Below are 12,985 nucleotides of genomic sequence, written 5' to 3'. Positions count from 1 at the left end.
GTCACTTTTGAATTCAATAAAGCCTTTACTATCAATGCAATACCGTAGTTGGTTCTCCATATATAACTTCTTTCCCTTCCCCTGGCCCTTGATAACGAATAGTATCTAGTTGTGGAGGCACGCTGTCCATTGAGATGAATTTGGTTTAAAATGATAGTGACTGTTTACACATAGAAGAAATAGTGCCCCAAGGGCTGAAAAAGGCAAGCAAAGGGCCACATATGGCATGCGGGCCATAGTTTGGGGACCCCTGATATAGACCATTTGTTTGTTTTAAAAAAAAATTAACTTTGATAAGCTAAATAACATGCTTAACTTCACTTTTATAATTTAGAGTCGTACCTAAAGTGCACCTGTGCCCAAATTAAAGCTGGTCATACACTATACAATCAGATTATACAATATCTGTACAATCTTCTTTAGATTTACCAGAACAATATAATAAAAGGACCAAACCTGCACAGTCCATTCTATTTGTATTAAATCAGGCAGGCCCTAGCATTACATAGTTATACAATCAGATTGTATAGTGCATCTCTAGCTTATAGACATTAAAGTGATTGTAAAGTCTAGTTTTTTTTTTTAAATAAAAAAAATAACAAACTTACCTGCTCTGTTGCAGTGGATTTGCATAGAGCAGCCCAGATCCTCCTCTTCTTGGGCCCCTTTTCTGTGCTCCTGGCCCCTCCCTCCTGTCAAGTGCTCCCAGAGCAAGCAGCCTGCTATGGGGGCACCTGAGCCGAGTCACAGCTCCCTGTGTCCGTTCACGGCCCGGCCCTGCCTTCTCTCTCTCCCGATTGACTGACTGACTTTGATTGACAGCAGTGAGAGCCAATGGTGCCGCTGCTGTGTTTCAGCTAATCAGAAGGGAGAGTCTCGGACGGCAGAGACATTCGTGGACATCGCTGCACAGAGAGGGGGCTCAGGTACTTTAAGTATTAGGGGGGCTGAGGGGGGCTGCGGCACAGAATGCACAGAATGCATTAAGATAAAAAATATTCTACCTTTGCAACTCCTTTAAATAATTTTCATATTCTTAACAAGCAGTGAAATAACTTTAAAACAAGCCATCACTAACCTCTCTAGCTGCTTTTAATGTGAAGTTATTATTTCTCAAAGATAACCACAAAGACTCTGAAGTCGGCTTAAGTCAGATTCTAATAGCATAGAAACATCTGCCGGTAGTTTACATTGGAAAGTCAGAAGCCTGCCAGGAATCTGCTCTCACATAAAAACACAGCGCCTGTGTTGTAATCATGAATAGTCATTTCTTCACAGTTCTAATAGGTGCAAAGATGAATGAAAGCTTATTGTAAAATGCTTTTACTTCTTTTGAAATATAAAACAACTTTATTATGCATGACCAGGGCACAGGTTCACTTTAAAAATGGACAAAATCTCCCCACAGAAAAGTCTATTTTTCTATTACCTTTCCCTGTGGAATAGAACTCAGAGTACTTCTTCCAATGTCGGCTGATCTCTTTCACTGTCTTATTATCGGGATCCACACCCTGGAGCTGCTGTAATCTGTCTTCCAATCCACGTACTGCCTCCAACAGAGGGGCTGGATCTGGAGGGATACAAACAGATACTAATTCAAGACATGACATGATGTTGATGACATTTGTCCCTAAAACATCTGATGCTCATATTTTGAAATCCATAAAGGAGTGACAGGAAAGTTTTTACGGAATTATTTCAATAATTATTTAGTTCACACTACCATAGTGTAATGTCAGGCGCCATGCACATGCTCATTTTTGTGTGTTGCTTTTCGCCTAGGGTAACTCATACATTTCAATGACAAAGAAGTTTATGCAGGCTTTAGAGTTTTAAGCTTCGCTTACTGTCCGGTTAGCAGCAGCTTTACCAAACTGGTATAGCGGTTAAATCTCTAATGGCAACATAGACAGAAATAAAATATATATTCTGCACACATTTAGCTTTTCTTATTTTGTCTGAACCTTAGTCTTTATGTTGAGAGTCAGAAGCTACTTAAAACATAAGGTGTTATCTTTTAGTGACAACAATGTCCTTTAACATATATAAACTCACTATACAATAAAATGTAATTATTGACATAGCATCGTAAGGACTTGTTCACAAGTGTGGCATGCTCTGTCACTCCTCTGAAAAGTTATCCACATTTGGATCGCTTTTCAGAGGTGCTAAACAGGCGGTGAGGAGTTGATATGTCGACTTCTCACCACCTTATTTAGGTCTAAAATTGCCCACGGTTGCAGTATGCTTCTGGCAAGGCTCCATAAAATTGCATTAGAAACGTCTGGCCCGCCACACCCCCCGCCAAAAGCGACATGCTGTTTAAGTTTTGCCACAGCCGCAAAGCACATCATCATGGCCATGGCAGGTGTATAGCCATGAGCAGCTATATCTTTAGTGTTCGGTATGGCCATCGGGAGGCAGTAAAATCATGGCTTACAGGTGAACAGCCCTTAGTACAGGGTGAGCAAGTATTTCATTTAACTGCACAGTGATTTTATGTATATGTTAAAACACATTGTAATCACCATTATTTTAGTTTTTGAGCACTTTATTTTGTATGTAGTCTATAAGGATTCCTGCACTATTAGTTTATACAGTTTATTGTGTGCTAGTACAGTGTGCTAGTCTGCACCCCTGACCCATGAACATTTTGTTATGCTCTCATGACCCAGAGAAGAGTAGGCTCAGGTTTTATTTAGGCATACGCCTTTAAGCCTCTCCCGCTGTTACAGCACTTTGGCAACACCTACCGCATGCCACATCATTACGCCACTCAATGTGCCCATGGGTGCCCTAGGTCTTTCACATGTTTAGCAGTGTCACTGCTGTCAGAAGAAGCAAGTGTTCCTATAGCTGCTGGAGGGAGGATTCTGCTCTCCTCTCTCCAATAGCAGCCTACTATGAAGAAGAGAGTGGGAGCCTGCTGAGAAAACACCTCAGTCTCAGCACGGTGCCACTGGGGAACAAGGGCAGACTGCTCTTCTTCTGGTCTCCATTTGTCATGTGACATATCACAACAGGACCAGGAGAGGGGAAGAAGGAGAGGCCACCTTAATTCCCACGAGGCCCCGCCCTGAGACTGAGGTGTGAACTGTGAGCAAACATTGGCTATGGAAGGGGGGGTGCAGTTTGGGATGATCTCAGCAGCAAGGATGGCATTTAGTGCTGTATTTTACTCCTGCTTCATCCCCCTTCTTCTCCTCTCCCTCCCATTTGCATTCAGCTGCTGCAGACCATCGGTTCCACTAAATGCCACCCATCCTCTCCAGGTTCCCCTTCCTTCTGCTCCCTTGGCCCCCCTTGCAGCACAGCCAGCTCCCCTCCTTTCCCACTGGCTACTGCAGGGGATGTTTCAGGATGGAGAGCGGGGGGAAAGAGCTAGTAAATATGTAATTTACCAGCCTCTTCCTTTTGTGAATAAACACAGTGAGTGATCAGTAATGATCACTCACTGTGTTCATTCATAACTTTAAGCATCGTAAACTGTGTTTACTATGCGTCAGTTTGTGAATGAACAGGAAGCGGCTCAGCACAGAGAACTTCCCATTCATTCACCGTGCAGTGCAGCTCAGGCTGCAGAGAAAGGGACTGAGGAATCTGTGCTCAGTCCCTTTCTCTGTCTCAAAAGTGAGACTTCAGGGGTATGTTCAGAACACTGATATTTCACCAAAGGCACCTAAAAAAATTGTAAAAAAATAATAAAAGCAGTAAACTGTAAAAAAAAAAAATTAAAAATTAAATAAACATAAATAACTACTGACACCATCCACTGCTGTACTGACTTAAGTTTCTGCCCTATTGATACCATCCTCTTTGGTTGGAGGGGGATATGGGGTGGGGGTGCCGACTGACTCTTTGCCCTGGGTGAAAGAATGTCTAGCTTTGCCACTGTTATGCACAACTCAGTTTACATACACAGCAGAGTGCCTGTGTGCTAGGATGACTGAACTGATGTAGACGTGCAGGGGTTACGTCATCCCATGATGGCCAATCAAGATGGCTGAAGACAGCACCTAGAACAGTGGTTCTCAACCTGGGGGTCGGGATCCCCTCGGGGGTCAAATGATGATTTGCCAGGGGTCACCGAATCCTGGGCTGTTCCTGAAGCCTGCAACGCTCTCCCAGCCCTTTTGTGGCCCCTCAGCTGGGCTGTTCCTGGTGCCCGCGGCCGCCCACTCAGCCACCCATTCAGTTAACGGCATGGCTGGGGGGCAGAGACTAGAGGTCAGATGACTGGAGAGGAATGTGAAGTGGGAGGGGCTGGAGGAGATCATATCTCCTGATTTCAACAAAAATAATTAACCTTGCATGTACTGTACTGTCAGATCTCATTGTCAGTTGTAAAATATATTTAAACACAGTTTGACCTAACAAAGGGTTTACAATTTAGAAGAACAATCTTCTGCAATGTATGTTAATGAGAGGAAACTCAGCCTGTCCTAAGCCTTTCTATTGGGACAGACTCACTCTGGGCTTGTTTGGAAATGCTTACAGTCTGCCAAGACACCTTCTCCTAAAAAAACATTTAAAACAGGGGTCTCAAACTGGCAGCCCTCCAGCTGTTACAAAACTACAAGTCCCATCATGCCTCTGCCTGTGGGAGTCATGCTTGTAACTGTCAGCCTTGCGAAGCCTCATGGGACTTATAGTTTCGCAAGAGCTGGAGGGCCGCCAGTTGGAGACCCCTGGTCTAAAAGGTAAGAAATAATACATAAAAACAGATGTGCTGTGTGAACATATAACAAATATATAGTGGGCTCTTCTCAAATTTGACTGCAAAAGTTTAATACACTTCAATTACCACTCGTTCTTCTACAGCCATCACAGTCTGCAATGATGTAGTGTACTGTTTTATAATCTTAAATCTAGTACTTGTAGGCCAGTACTTGTAGGCGAGTGTTTGACCCTTTACTGTACAGTGAATATAACACCATTGTGCTCAGTGATTACTTCTGCTCCCAGTAAAAAAGGTTACACTTTAAAAGGACAAGAAAAATAAGCCTCAACACGGCAGACAATATGACTCATTTGAGCAGTCTGATAGCTATTCCAGGGCCAGCCGACCCTCTGTGTATCCAAAGAAATGATTTATTATAGTCCTACTTCAAACAGCAGTATCAGAATGATCTTTACCAAACTCTACATGATTGCAGGATGTACACACTTACTTCTAATTATAATTAAATGGTCATCAGATGGTAGGATGGCCATAAAAATCACCCCCTGTTGGGCTAGTGCTGACATCGGGCCATTAAATAACACTCTCTTTCCCTAAGAGCTAGTTATTCACAGGCAGATCTGTCACCAAGGTAAATTAATGTACAGTATAGCATCCACACCAGTAGAAGTAAATGAGCAAACAGCACCAGAAAGGCAGCAGGCATATAAAGAACAATACCTGGGAATAATTGTTGTTTGTACTATTCTGCACCAATCCAAGCTGCACAATACAGAATGGGCTGTACTAGTAATGCATAATTATTCATCAGATATTTTATAACCGTTTTAGCTCCTTTGCAAGACGCATGGGTAGGTGACTTTAGGTGACCATCACTATCATATAAAAAGTTAGTCTTGATGATAGGACACTTTTGGACAGCTTTCTATTTTTTGGAAACTTTAAATACAGTGATAAGCTAATATACCAACATGAGTGGCTATAGGGCTGATTGAGTAAAACAGTGCTCACTTTGCAAATTAAATGTTCATTTAACTCTGTCTGTGAATTGGGGGAAACTGTGTTAATGTTAAATACAAAATCATGTACAAGGGTAAAAAACAAAACATGCACCCCCACAGCAAGTGGCTTGCTATGGTGGTGCACACAGAAGAGGAGGAGCCTAGAGTGCCAGAAGAGGAGGTTCAATGCTGCTCTGTGCAATAAATGAACAGAGCAGATAAGTATAACATATTTATTATTTTAAAGGGGTTGTAAACCCTCATGGTTTTTCACCTCGATGCATAAACCTCTTGTGGTGCACCAGCCCCCCAGAGCCCCCCTTTTACTTACCTGAGCCTGATCATTCCTGCAGCGGAAATGAGAACACCCGCTCCAGCCGGTGTCTCGGGTCCTGACTGGATAGATTGATAGCGGTGCAGCCATTGGCTCCTCCTTCTGTCAAATCCAATGACACAGGAGCCGAGGACGGAGCCGAGTCCTACTGCCTGTGTCAATGGACGCAGGGAGCGCGCCCGAATGGGTGCCCCGAGGGAGCGCGCTTCTTCGACGGGGCACTTGAGAAGAGGAGGAGCCATGAGCGCCACTGAGGGATCCCAAAAGAAGATGATCGGGGCTACTCTGTGCAAAACCAACTGCAGAGAAAGAAGGTAAGTATGACATGTTTGTATGTATGTTGTATGTATGTTGTATGCCTTTGCAATCACTTAGATGAACATTTATTTAGCTAAATAAACAGACTCTATGATCCCTGTGATCATCTAACATGCACGGAATATGTAATGTGAAAAATGCAAGACGTTAATTGTTCCCAATTCAGATACCTTTAGGTGTGCATACAATCATGTAAAAAAGTATTTGTACTTTCTGGAAATAGCTGACCTTTTATAACATGGGAAAAAACTGGATCTTCTACAAACAGGGCCTATAGATAAAGGTGATATACTTGAGCAAATGACATATGCAAATTACATGGTGGGTTCATTTTTATAATCTAAATGAACAAAAATGCAGATTTATCACGTGAAAAACCATAATTCTACATTTACAACTTAAAATCCATGAAATTAGAATCAGGTGTTCCAGATTAGATGTCAATAATTAGAACCTCCTTTAAGGCTTCTTGTACACTGCTGCTGGTAAACGTATATTTAGGAGAAGTTGGGCATTTTTTTCAGCTGCCCCTGAACTCTGCTCTATGTTATCTTATCAGTACATGCACACAGGGTCGTTTATAGTCGTTTCTAGGTAGTTGAGTTTAGAAGCATTTTTTGTAAGCAAAAAAATGCGTTCAGGACAGATGTTCAGAGGCATTTGAAAGGCCAAATGCCTGTAACAGCTTGTAAACGCTGCTAAACATGGTAACTCGCGTTTAGCAGCTTTTCGTTTACAGACGTTTTTCATTTGATCAAAAAAAAATAAAATATATATATATATATATATATATATATATATATATATATATATATATATATATATATATATATATATATATGTAAACTCTTCTAGACGCAAACGCAGCAAAACGCGGCAAAACGCAGCATGTAATCGTTTTTAAATGCCAGTTTTGTCAGTCAAGTTGAATCGTTCAGGAAAGGTTAAACAACGTCCCGTGTACGTGAAGCCTAAGGATTAAAAAAAAAAGGAATTTATCAGATTTCTCCCTGAGGCCTCATGCACACTGAGTGTTTAGCCCTGATGCATGGGGCTCCAGCTTTTAGGTGCAGGTGGAAGGTACATGTGCACCGTTCAGCCCTGTTTCCTGCACCCTGTCATACTCTACGAGAGGCTGACAGCTGCTGCAGCTGGACCGGGCTGGACGTGCAGCAATACCTTTTTTTTTTTTTGCAGTATGCACCTGGAAAGAAATACCCGAAATACATTCTGGGCATTCCTCCAATGGCGCATACTGCACTAGGTGTAAGTGCTGCTTGGTGCACTGTCCATCCGCAGCAGCAATCAGCCTCTCATGGAGCTTGACAGGCTGCTGGCAGCAGGGGCTGGTCGGTGCATCTGTAGCTTCTACTTGCACCTAAATGCTGGAGCCTCATGCACCAGGGTCAGATTCTCAGTATGTATGAGGCCTTATGGCCCGTACACACGAGCCGAATAGCGTACGAAAACGGTCGTTTGAGGGAGGATCGTGTGTACACTACTTTCGACAGCCGATCACGACCGTTCATCCGATATTATTCAATCAGACATAACTGAAAATTTTCCTCGTCCGATTCCAGATCGTACGATTTTCGTTTAGTCAGTATAGTTGACGTCCGAAAATACAATACAAATACATTACAACACGTGATATCACTTCCGATTTTTTTTGTCTGTCGTACGAGAATTTTCGTGACTTTATTTAGCTATTCAATTTCTACTTGCGACTATTAAGCGAGAACGGTCGTACGATCGGTTGTACGATCTTCGGATCGTGTGTACGAGGCATAAGATATTTAGTCTGGAGTTCTCTTTGCAATATTTGTCTTTATTTATCTTTGTTGTCATGAAAAAGAAATGGCCAATAGGTCATACAAAATCAGTACATGAGGGATGTGTGTCCATCCAAAAGGTCATATGTGTCCTACACAAGGAATCCTCAAATCAAACTAATAAAAAGCAATCAAGCAAATTCCAATGTATTTTCTCCCTTGTCTGATGCCCAAACAAATCATAGTTGTGAATATCATATTGTAAAGTTTGGGGGCATAATATGCCATTCACATCAAGTGAGATATACTAACTAATCAGAACATAAAGAAAAGAAGGAAAGATGAAGGGGGACCCAATTGACCAAATTTATAACAAATTGAGTTTGAATGGATGATGCTTTGGAGAATGTTTGGAGGTGAAACATAGAAGGTACAATCTTCAACATCATACTATAAAAAACATGGTTTCCATAGAGCTTGTTAATAGATAAACATACTTCAATTTTTTCCAAGTATTAATTTAAAAGAGAAGTATGGCTTTAACAAAAAAAAAAAAAATACTCACCTAGATGGCTGAAGTACTTATCCCAGCTGCAGCTGTTCCCTGACACCTCTAAGAATATAAAGTGAGCGATCAAACACCACTGATCACTCAATCTTCAGCCTGCAGAGAGCTTATGACTGTCAGTCACTGGCTCTCTGCTCTGCCCCCCAGGGCTTAGCTCACTGGGGCAGGAGCGACTGGCTCAGGCTTACTCCTGACTGATGAGGGACGAACTGCACTCCTGTGATCCATAGGAGAAGCATAGCCCAAATAGCTTTGGCTATACTTCTCCTTTAAACCAAGAATGGTCCGGAGGCCTAAAAGCTCTTAAGGAGTTTAAAGAACCATTGGTGAATAATATTTTAATGATGTCAATCCAGCTAGCTGAAATGTTGCCAAATTTCTTGTACTTGTCTTGTCCTGTCCTGCAAGTACCAATTTCTCAGCCTATAACATCTCATCTATTGTTACTTTCCAATCTACTATAGTGAAACAGCATTCCAGTTTGTAAAAGTGAGACATTTGGCTTTTGGCAACAATTAAAAGGTGTGGAAGGCCTTATTATTTTTGTAAATGGAATGTAGTTGACTATGTATATCTACATTTTGTTTTCGTTGATTATTTTGCATGGCTAAGCCTATTGCACAATAGTTTGTGTTTTCCCAATAAACACTGATTTGACTAAAAGGTGTGGAAGAACACTCTTCTGTTCTATTTGCTATTGGTGAATGTCGGTCCTCATGCCAAAACAAAATAACTCTCCAAGGCCCTCAGAAAGAAGGTTATGAATGCCTATGAGCCTAGCAAAGCATTTAAAAAGATCGCCAGACACAATAGACTTTTGCCAAATTCAGCTCTTCACAAAACACACACAAGCTTTGTTAATTAAAAAAATAGATGACCTTGAAAGCAGGTCATTGAAAAAACACTTATGCCTGATGCGAATACTTGAATTTCTGGAATTGTCTGAGCTGCACAGACTCTATGCCCATGTTCCCCTTTCTGCGCTAGGCCTCCCAGGACCTTTGAAATTCTAATGGGAAGACAGGATCAGCCTGCCATGCTGTAATGCTTCGAAGCCACGACCTGAAATGGACATTTCTAGATTCCTCTGATAAAGCCCAAATTCATTGTTTGTATATGGCAAAGAAAAACCCGAGTATGGATGACCACAACATTTTACTATTCCCTGACTTTTCAAGGGAAGTTTTAAAAGTGCACAGAGCTTTTATTTCAGCCCGCAAGGCCATGGTGGGTAAGAGGATTAAGTTCTCCTTACAGTACTGAGCTACCCACAACGTTTTTGCACCTAAAAGCAAAATTAATGAATCCGGAGGACATAGACCACGTCAGGATTAGCAGAATATAATACAATCCACATCTCAGTCTCACTCTAACAGCCATCATAAAACTTCGGTCTAAATTTAAGTAATTAGCAAAGCAATCAATGTGGGCCAATGTGGTGCCCATATTTAAGGAGGGAACAAAGTCTTTACCAAGTAACTATAGACCTGTTAGTTTAACTTCTATAGTCGGGAAGATACTGGAGAGTTTAATAAAAGATCACATAGATGAGTTCTTGCTGGAATAAAATATTTTTAAGCAACAGACAGCATGGATTCATGAAAGATAGAAGTTGTCAGACAAATCTGATTTCTGTTTATGAGGAGGTAAGTAAAACCTTGGACAGAGGGTAGACTGTGGAAGTGGTATACTTGGATTCAGCAAAAGCGTTCGATACAGTTCCCCACACACGACTAATGTGTAAGGTAAAGACTGCAGGCTTGGAAAGATCAGTTTGTAAATGGATAGAAAACTGGCTATAAGACTGAATTCAGAGAGTAGTGGTTAATGATTCTTACTCTGAATGGTCTAAAGTTATCAGTGGTGTACCCCAAGGTTCAGTGCTGGGACCCTTACTTTTTAATTGCTTTATAAATGATATAGGGTCTGGGATTTAAAGTACCATTTCAGTCTTTGCAGATGACACCAAACTATGCAGTAAAATAACGTTCTTACAGGATGTCTCCAATTTACAAGCCGACCTCAATGCACTGTCCAATTGGGCGACTATATGGCAGATGAGGTTTAATGTTGGTAAATGTGAAGTTATGCACTTGGGGGCTAAGAATTTGCATGCATCATGCATACTAGGGGGGGTAGAACTGGGGGGATTCGTAGTGGAGAAGGATCTGGGGGTTTTGGTAGATCATAAGCTCAATAATAGCATGCAATGCCAAGCTGCGGTTTCCAAAGTGAGCAAAGGTCTTTCTTGTATTAAGATTGTATGGACTCCAGAATGAGATATCACTTTGCCCCTGTACAAATCATTAGTAAGACCTCATCTGGAATATGCAGTTCAGTTTTGGGCACCAGTTCTCAAAAAGGATATCGGGGAACTGGAGAAAGTGCAGAGAAGGGCAACCAAACTGATAAGAGGCATGGAGGAACTCAGCTATGAGGAAAGATTAGAGGAACTGAATTTATTCTCTTTTGAGAAGAGGAGATTAAGGGGGGATATGATCAACATGTACAAATATATAAGGGGTCCATATAGTAAACTTGGTGTTGAGTTATTCACTTTATAGTCAACAAAGAGGACAAGGGGACACTCTTTACGCCTAGAGGAAAAGAGATTTAGGCTCCAAATACGGAGAGATTTCTTCACAGTAAGAGCTGTTAAAATGTGGAATAGACTCCCTTCAGAGGTGGTTCTGGCCAGCTCAGTAGATTGCTTTAAGAAAGGCATGGATTCTTTCCTAAATGTACAAAATATAACTGGGTACTAACATTTATAAGTAAAGTTGATCCAGGGAAAATCCGATTGCCTCTCTGGGATCAGGAAGGAATTTTTTCCCCTGCTGTAGCAAATTGGATTATATTTTGCTGGGATTTTTTGCCTTCCTCTGGATAAACTGTGGGTATAGGATTGGGTATATGGGATTGTAGGATATTTTTTTATTTTTTTATTTATTTCTTTTTAAGGTTGAACTAGATGTACTTTTTTTCCGACCTAACTATGTAGCCATGTAAGCAGATATCCTTTTACCTAATCACCCAGCATAAGTTGTTTAGCTGGAGTAGGTAGCGAATACACATTGCTGTCTTTTCTTGTAGAATCAAAACTTCAGTGTATATCATAATGCCTGAGCTGATAACAGTACAACCAGAATAAGGTTATAATACCTATAACAGTTAATTAGCAGCATTTTAAGCCCAAATACCACTGTCCTAGGAGGTACCTGAAGAAGATTGGGCCCATTACCTCCACTAGGTGAAAAAGCCATCTAATACCCATCATATTTGTAGTCATTCAAAGGGTAATTTCATGCTGGACAATCATATACAAGTTACCAGACAGTAATCATTAGGAGGGCAACCGCATGGTCATAAACCTGTAACCTTCCATCGCCCACTCTGCAAACCTATTGATTGGTCAGATCATTTCTGTCAACACCCTCTTCATGGACCAGAAAAGAGGGGCTGCATTGGCAGTCTGGTGCTCTTCAGGAACATCAGCCAAGATCTATGAGAGCCACTGATCCATCTTGCTCATTGATTGGACTTTGCTAAACCCGCAGAACTGAACTTTGTTAAGTATTTCCATTCTTAAACTCTTTTTATTTCTCTGTTTTATTATTGTCTCTTTTTCCTTTGTAATACCTTTTTTTCTGTAAATATTTTCTTTGCACTGTTGTATTTTTTTTCGATTCTTTTTTTAATTATAATCAATAATATTGTCTCCAACTCTGAATCCCTGTCTCTTTGAAGGGCATTAATATATAGTAAATCTCTGAAAATACCTGTGTGTGGTGACAGTGAGTATTACATATGTTTATTTAAAGTTATAACTATTATTGCTAATATTGAGAACATTTGATATTTTGTGTTAAAGATATCTGATAGCAGAGTAAGCAGCTAACTGTAACCCAGTGACAATCGGTTTCAGTCAGCAGGCGCTTAGACTGTGGACCTGCAAGCTGGAAAATCTTTGTGCAGGGTGAGGCTGAGAGTGTCATCGTTATGTATTAGTGACTGTGCAGTTTGAGTTTGACCAACCATTTTTCACAGAGTGGCGAAGGTGGCATCTTGTCACACCCTCCACCAGTGTCTGACAACATTCCCTAGCTACAATTCTTCCTCTGCATCTCTATTATATCTAACTGCTTCTGTGCATCCAGAAAATATGTTTTTATTCAAGTTCATTACAAAACCCACCTTCAGTTCTCATTTCTACTACAATTGGCTGGCCTGGGTTTGTAAGTATTGGCTCCATCCCCTTCTGCCTCTAAAAAAGGGAAGACCTCACAGTCTTTTTGCTTTCATTTAGGCATT

The 12,985-nt window shown here is 41.1% G+C and overlaps 1 protein-coding gene across 3 annotated transcripts in view; it reads right to left on the bottom strand.

The window, feature by feature from the left end:
- The window catches only part of CUX2 (cut like homeobox 2), a 755,888-nt gene that overhangs the window by 186,836 nt on the left and 556,067 nt on the right, over window positions 1-12,985 (bottom strand). For all 3 annotated transcript variants that reach the window (XM_073626099.1, XM_073626084.1, XM_073626092.1), the window contains exon 5: window positions 1,430-1,570. In XM_073626099.1, coding sequence (XP_073482200.1) covers window positions 1,430-1,570 — 141 coding nt within the window. The remainder of the gene's footprint in view (window positions 1-1,429; window positions 1,571-12,985) is intronic.

The sequence above is a fragment of the Aquarana catesbeiana genome, linkage group LG01, assembly GCF_042186555.1.
Source record: "Aquarana catesbeiana isolate 2022-GZ linkage group LG01, ASM4218655v1, whole genome shotgun sequence".
Taxonomy (NCBI): Eukaryota; Metazoa; Chordata; class Amphibia; order Anura; family Ranidae; genus Aquarana; species Aquarana catesbeiana.
Note: the sequence above shows the minus strand (reverse complement) of the source record. Positions and strands in the feature narration are given on the sequence as shown.